We start from the raw sequence: 7961 nt of genomic DNA on the forward strand, positions 1-7961 counted from the left end.
ATTTTTCAGGAATAAACATTATTCTTCACTTAAATTAGCTTGTTACACATTCGTTGTTTCACACCTTAATATCCTGGTAACTTCGACAGTTATCACCTATTTTACCCGAAAAAAATGATGTTTAAATACCTTGTTAGTACCTAGTCCTTTAATTTTCAGGAATTTTACTCTGAACCGTAATTTTACAAACCTCAAAGTCGTCGTGTGTAAGCGGCCAAGTGAAAACATAGGACAGCCGGGCAACGTGAATCCATTGAAATTTTGTTTGTTTGGAAAAATCTTCGGGTTTTGTTTTGTTTACAATGGAAATGCAAACGTTTTATGTAAGTATGAGCTTTACGGTATTATGACAAAAGATATGTAGAAGTTTTATCAATGTATGTATATCGTGGTTTAAATCATTCATATTGTTTATGTAAGGTGTCAATCAAACACGAGATCCAGATCAAGACTGATTTATTGAGACCAAAAGTCTACCCCCAATACATGCATAGTTTTGTATTCACAAATACCGACAACCCCCTTTTTTAAATAAAATAAAAAATCCAATTGAACTAGATACATGCAAGATATAATAATATAGGTAGGTAATTAATATTTGACCTAAGAGTACATTTGACTTAAATCTAGTTGTTTATTTATATTAACTTAATTTCATCATTATACATTAAAAAAGTTATAGAATTATAATTCAATAAATTAATTTCCATTTTCTAATATAATGGAAAGTTTGTTATAATATTTTATGACCAGCATAAATTGTTATCATTTCAAACTACATAGAAATAAAGTAATACATAATTGAATTTTCCATGCTTACCTATTATAACAATATCATTAAATTTGAACATTATGAACTATTTTAACGCAATTTTATTTTGTATATTTGCTTTGAGTATTATGTATTCAGTAAGATAAAAATACAATTTATTAAATATTTTATTTTTTGTTAATTTGTGTTTTAATTAATTTTATTACAACAATTACATATTATATTAATAATTACATATTATATTATACCTACAGTGTTTGATTTCATCAGTACCATATTGAATTGCACAAAGATTTGGATTAGCAAATCTATGGAATCACGTATGTATGTATAGGTAGGTACATACACAGTAAACTGGTAAATTTAACATGCAATAAAACAATCTATCCGTTATACATCGTTGATCTCATATCTAATTACCAAAGGTTTCTTAAAAATGACAAGGTGTCAAGCTTATTTTACTTAGCTGGCATTCTTATTATTATTAATATAGTGTACTTAACTATAGAAGATACATCAATGTTCATTTGGCGAAGTGTTGTAGCCCCACCGATCAGGCTGTCTCACTGACCTGCCAAAACGAGTGATATAAGGTTGATTATTGTTTGTTACGGGTGCGGAAGAATTTTGCATAATAGAATTCCGAACGGTGACATCATCATAAGAGTATCTATCACGACTGCCGTAATCAGCTGATGTGCTATTCTTTTGAGAGTAGTTACTATCAGTGATTAGATGCCGGCGATTTCTAATTAAAGTACCTCCATTGACAATTTGTATTGCGTACGAACGCGGTCCTACAAGTGAATTGACTATACCACCAACCCAATGTTTATTAATTCTGACTTTTACCTTCTGACCTCTTTTTAATTGTGATAAATCCCTTGCGCCTCTATTATAATGAAGTTGTTGTATTTCTTGTTTTAATTCAAGTTCATGTTTGACACGTTTAGGTATTTTTGCTTTTAACAGTTTTGGGGAACAAGGAATAATGCTTCTTAATTTTCGATTATTCAGTAATTCAGATGGTGACGCTAAATGTGTATTAATTGGCGTATTTAAATATTCAAGTAAGCCGAGCCTGAAGTCTTTTTTATCTAGCAGGGTTTTTTTTAACATTTGCTTAATTGTTTGGATTGTTCTCTCCGCTTGTCCATTTGACTGCGGATAGTGTGGTGATGACGTCACATGACGAAAACACCATTGTTGTGAGAATGTTTTAAAATCAAGAGAACTATACTCCGGACCATTATCCGATATTAGTATGTCTGGAATTCCTTGTCTGGAAAATACTATTTTTAATTGATCAATTATCTCATTTGAAGTCAAATTTTTTAATTTAATTATTTCTACAAACTTACTATAGTAATCTACTATAAGCAAATATACGTGACTGTTAAAATGAAAAGTGTCAGTTCCTATTTTGGACCATGCTCTATTAGGAATATCGTGTGAGATTAAAGTTTCTCTTCTATTCTGATTTTTATGCGTTAAACATGCCTGACAGTTTGTAATATAATCTTCTAATTGAGTATTCAGATTAGGCCAAAACATGGTATCTCGGACTCGCAACTTGCATTTTTCCAACCCTAGGTGACCGATGTGTACATTAGAAAGCATTTCTTTGCGCATACTTTTGGGAATGATTGCACGACTACCTTTCCACACAATACCATATGATGTAGATAGGTCATCTTTATAACACCAGTACGGTTTAATTTCATCACAAATCTCCTGTTTGTGTTCGGGCCAGCCATCACGTATGTACTTTATTAATAACTGTAATTCGGAGTCATCGTGCGTTTCTTTTTGCAACCTAACGAAATGTGTATCTGTGAGCGGATTACACGCAGTTATGGCACATACTTGTGCCTGTACATCAAAGTGATCGCGTTCGCACGCTTGCAGCTCGCTATAACAAACCGGTTCTGCCGCTCGAGACAAAGTATCAGCGATGTATAAATATTTCCCAGGTTTATAAACTAACTTAAAAGTGTACAATTGTAGACGCAATAACATTCTTTGTAGTCTCGCCGGGGTATTAGCTATTGGTTTATTTATGATATTTACAAGAGGTTTGTGGTCGGTCTCAATAGTAACATCATTTCTGCCATAAATGTATGTATAGAACTTCTCGCACGCATAAACACATGCGAGTAATTCTTTTTCAATTTGAGCATAATTTTGTTCAGCTTTCGTGAGCGACCTAGATGCATAACTGACTGGAAGATTATTTTGCAATAAACAAGCGCCCAGGCCATTTTTACTTGCATCTACTGAGATGACTACGGGCTTATGTAGAACATAATATTGTAAAACAGGAACATTTATTAAGCATTTCTTTAGATTATCAAAACATGTTTGATGATGAGTCATCCAATGCCATTCGATATCTTTTTTTAATAGCTGCCTAAGACAATGTGTTTTTTCAGATAAGTTTGGTACAAATCTACCAATGTAATTAACTAAACCAAGGAATCTCTCTAAATCTTTGCTGTTACTAGGTGGTGGCATTTTAGATATAGCTGTAGTATGGGAACTATCTGGATAGATTCCTTGAGGAGTAATTTTATGTCCTAAATATTTTATTTCTGTAAGCCCAATTTTACATTTATTTATGTTTAATTTTAGGTTAATTTCTCGACACCTGTTAAGCACTTTTATAAGCCTATTATCGTGTTGTAACTTAGTTTTACCAAAAATTATAAGATCATCAACAAACAAGCATACGCCTTCAATGTCATCAAAGTTGTCGTACATTTTTTTATGAAAGACTTCAGATGCTGAAGTGATACCATAAGGTAAACGCAAAAATTTATATCTGCCGAATGCCGTATTAAAAGTACATAGATTTGTGCTATCGTCATGGAGTTTCTGCTGCCAGAAACCATTTTTGGCGTCTAATGTACTAAAGTACTTTGCTCCAGCTAATTTAACAGCTATCTCGTCAAGCGTTGGTAAATTAAAATGTTCGCGCTTTATTGCTCTATTTAAATCTCGTGGATCTAGACATATTCGTAAGTCACCATTCGGTTTTCTTACGACAGTCATGCTGTTTACCCAGTCCGTGGGTCCACTAACTTTTGCAATTATGTCATCTTTTACCATTTCATCCAGCTTATTTTTTACATCATCTCTAAGAGCTACAGGTAATTTTCTAGGGGCATGAACAACTGGCCGAATACTTTCATCTATACCTATTTTGTATACTCCTGGCATGCAACCTATACCTTCGAAAACATCTGAATACTCACTAAAGATGTGAGATTGTATGTTATCAGTTTGCAAATTGTCACTAACAGAGAGAATTAATTTTACTATATTTAATTCCTGACAAGATTGACGACCTAATATTGGAGGTGAATTAACGTCTGCAACAATAAAATTCAAAATGTGATCACTGTTTCTAAACTTTACTTTTATATTACATGTACCAATTACTTTGATGTCACCGCCAGAATAGCCCCGTAATTTTATTGAAGTTTGAATAAGACATTCTTCAGACAAACCAATACTTTTTAAACACCTACGAGGCAACACATTGGCATCTGCACCCGTATCAATTTTTAAAGAAATTTCTTTATTATTAATTAAGAATTTTACACTCCAGTCACTGCTGGATTTATTGAAATAATAGATTACCTGATCGGAGGACTCGTCGCTTTGCACTTCGTAGACATTTTTCTTAAAACACACTCTAGCAAAGTGATTTAGTTTGTTACATTTTATACACCTTTTGCCGTAAGCAGGACACTTATTTATGTTATGAGTCATGCCGCACTTGCTACACTGTAACTGTTGTTCTTGTTGATAGTTTTGAGCGGATGAATAGTTGTAAGTACTCGGCGGCGCAGACTGCCCGGAACCAAACCGTTGCACGCGCTGCCCGCGTGACACAACGGGCCGTGACGCGCGCCCGCGACTCGTACCTCGAAAGCTTTGATTTGATGATGTGTTCCCGCGTCTTGATATCCAATTTGCTGTACACGAGCTCTCATTGCAATGGTGATTATCGTCATCACTGTTCTTAACGGCGTAAACTTCGTGTTTCACAAATTCCTTTTTTATGTTTCCCGCATGTACTTTAGATAATTGTGCAATGTTGCAGATATCCAATGATTTTTGTAACGTCAAATCCGGTTCTCGTAATAATCGTTCTCTAAGTGCATTTTCTTTTAGGCCGCAAATCAATCTATCCCGTATTAAATCATCTAGTAGATCTTTGAATTCACATTTTGATGCCAACTTGCGTAATTCAAGAGAGTACTGATCAATTGTTTCGCCGTCTAGTTGATCTCGAGTAAAAAAGTGATGTCGTTGTACCGTCAAATTTTTCTTGAGCAAAAACAATTCATCATATTTTTTTATTAAGCTTGTAATATCTTTACACTGGTCTTTAAACTGGTCATATAGTTCTCGACATTGTTCACCAACGATGTGTAGAAAAATACATATTTGCACTTTTGGGTCCTTTTTGTTCATCTCACATGCATCAAAATAGATCATAAATGCACTTTTCCATTTTTCCCACTCCTTAGATATATTTCCTGTTGTTACATTGTCCAAATTATTCACAAATGCAAATGGCGGGGGTGGAGGCAACACTGATTCCATCTTGTTTTGTTTTATTTAGAGTACACAATTACTACGAGTACGATGCGTTTTAAATCCAATAGTTTTATAAATTAACTACGCACACTTGACGTAACTTGAAAGGACAAATTATTTTAGATTTATCCTACCGACTGCGCCATGTTTATGTAAGGTGTCAATCAAACACGAGATCCAGATCAAGACTGATTTATTGAGACCAAAAGTCTACCCCCAATACATGCATAATTTTGTATTCACAAATACCGACATCAATCACAATGCTTATCACCCCTAACGCATTGTCAAGAATGATATTATAATGTCGAAGTCTTTTTCTTTTTATATAATGGTCAGGTCTTGGAAATGGTTACACAATTTTACTAAGAAGGAATATTGAGTGACCCTAACTGAAAAATTAAAACTACTCGATTTTAAAGAAAAATGGATCTGTCAACAGCACTGGGCCAGGGGTTACTGTTTGTACTGATTTACTGTTTGTACTCCGAATGACTGTCGTGACTACACCGATCAAAATGGCGCGAATATTTGTTATGCGCAATTTTAGGGCCCTGTAACTTTTGTATTTGTAGAGATATTTTCATGATTCTTTCACAATTATTAATAGTTCTACTTATATTTTCAAGTTTTATTAAAAGAAAAAAAAATTGGAAACTTGTCCATTATTACCATTACCGGTATTTCTTAGAACCCGAGTTGTTTATCTTTGGAGCTGAATGATCCTATGATCGATTATTTGCGAAATAAACTGGCTATAGTGAGACCAAAAAGCTGGTTAAGTCTTTGGGTTCTGTTATTTCACGCCTATTTATCCATCCTAGTTCGTTATAAGATAATCACGTAAGCTTTTATTCTTTCAAGAAGTAAGATTCAAAATTTCCTCAAACGTTCATAATTCTCTAAGCTAGGTAACTAACTGTTGCAATGAGAATTTTATTGTACTACTTATTTCTCATTCCGACTTTATTATAACAGCATTATAACTATCTAACAGCGCATTCATTTACGCCCTGAATTCAGAGATTACATTATTAGTATTATTGAAAGAATAACTTCTTAACGTATACAATAATTGACCATAAAAATATTATAGTATCTAACAACTACTATAGTCAGCCATCAACCTTAATCCTAGTTATCTTATAAGTTAATTAATATAATGTTTATAGTATAGCCACCTACTCTATTGCGATACCACTCAGGTAACTACATATGTTTTTAAGCTCCTGTAAGTAATTTACACTATAACAAATTGCCATTTAGTAAGCAATAAATAATCTGAATTTAAATAATTTCAAAACATTTTCACAAGAGTCTATACCTATTTCACGAACCTCGTGTGGTACTGCTTCTTCCTGCGACCTTCGTCCCATGGAAGACGATCGTGATGACGCCTTCTTACTGGACGACGAGGACAACTTCATCGGCTTGGTTCGCTTATTTCGTCGTCGGCTGACGGGCGTCCCGGGTGGTGTACCGGTTCCATCTTCAAACGTCATTGTCCTCAACTGTGAAATAAAGTTCTCGACGGAATAAACTGTACGACAAGCATCAACTCAACATTTTATGGGGCTATGTTCATATCATATCGCCCATGANGACTGCGCCATGTTTATGTAAGGTGTCAATCAAACACGAGATCTAGATCAAGACTGATTTATTGAGACCAAAAGTCTACCCCCAATACATGCATAGTTTTGTATTCACAAATACCGACAAAAGAAAATGAATATTTTATAGAAAAAATATTAGAAGAAATAAAAAACACAAAGGTAGGTCCGGACCCCGAATATGTATATTAAAAGATGTAGAAAAAATAAATGATAAAGATGAAAAGCGAGTAATTTTGAATGACTTTCATCTCCTACCTAGTAGTGGCCATGCTGGTATGAGAAGAATGTCAAATAATATTAAAAAATATTATTATTGGACGGGTTTAGATAAGGACATTAGAGATTTTGTTAAACGATGTGATAAATGCCAACGACAAAAATATTCTACACCTACTAAAGAACCAATGGTTATAACGACGACCGCTAACTCGGCGTTTGAGAAAATATTTTTAGACCTTGTAGGACCGCTAGAAACGGATAGTGAATTATTCTTATATACTTACTAGGGTGGTNTTCACAATTACTACGAGTACGATGCGTTTTAAATCCAATAGTTTTATAAATTAACTACGCACACTTGACGTAACTTGAAAGGACAAATTATTTTAGATTTTCACTACCGGCTGCGCCATGTTTATGTAAGGTGTCAATCAAACACGAGATCCAGATCAAGACTGATTTATTGAGACCAAAAGTCTACCCCCAATACATGCATAGTTTTGTATTCACAAATACCGACACATATGGTACTAGGTAGGCGATTCTAAAGCCGAATTGCACCAACTTACTTTAACCGTAATTTAACAATAACGGGTATTTTTTGTATGGTGTCACGACAGTCCAACCTTATCCACCAAAACCAAAGTAAATCTTCATTAGCAAATAAACAATACAATCTAACAGCTGTTCAATCGATTTACTTCGTAAAAACTTGCAAACGGCTTCCCGATCCTCCCACCTCCAAC

At 34.2% G+C, this 7961-nt stretch overlaps 1 protein-coding gene across 1 annotated transcript; it reads right to left on the minus strand.

The window, feature by feature from the left end:
* Positions 1–1193: 1193 nt before the first annotated feature.
* Positions 1194–5386, minus strand: LOC114364920 (uncharacterized). Its single transcript, XM_028321278.1, has 2 exons — positions 4415–5386; positions 1194–1343 (listed from the first exon to the last, which is right to left on the minus strand). The coding sequence occupies exons 1-2, from the start codon at positions 5384–5386 to the stop codon at positions 1326–1328; spliced, it is 990 nt and encodes a 329-aa protein (XP_028177079.1). The 3' UTR covers positions 1194–1325.
* Positions 5387–7961: the final 2575 nt, after the last annotated feature.

Source organism: Ostrinia furnacalis, unplaced genomic scaffold (assembly GCF_004193835.3).
Source record: "Ostrinia furnacalis isolate ACB-3 unplaced genomic scaffold, ASM419383v2 OfSCF7487, whole genome shotgun sequence".
Taxonomy (NCBI): Eukaryota; Metazoa; Arthropoda; class Insecta; order Lepidoptera; family Crambidae; genus Ostrinia; species Ostrinia furnacalis.

Coding starts and splice junctions, on each gene's coding strand:
- LOC114364920 (XM_028321278.1), bottom strand. CDS start 5,386: ATGGAATCAGTGTTGCCTCCACCCCCGCCATTTGCATTTGTGAATAAT.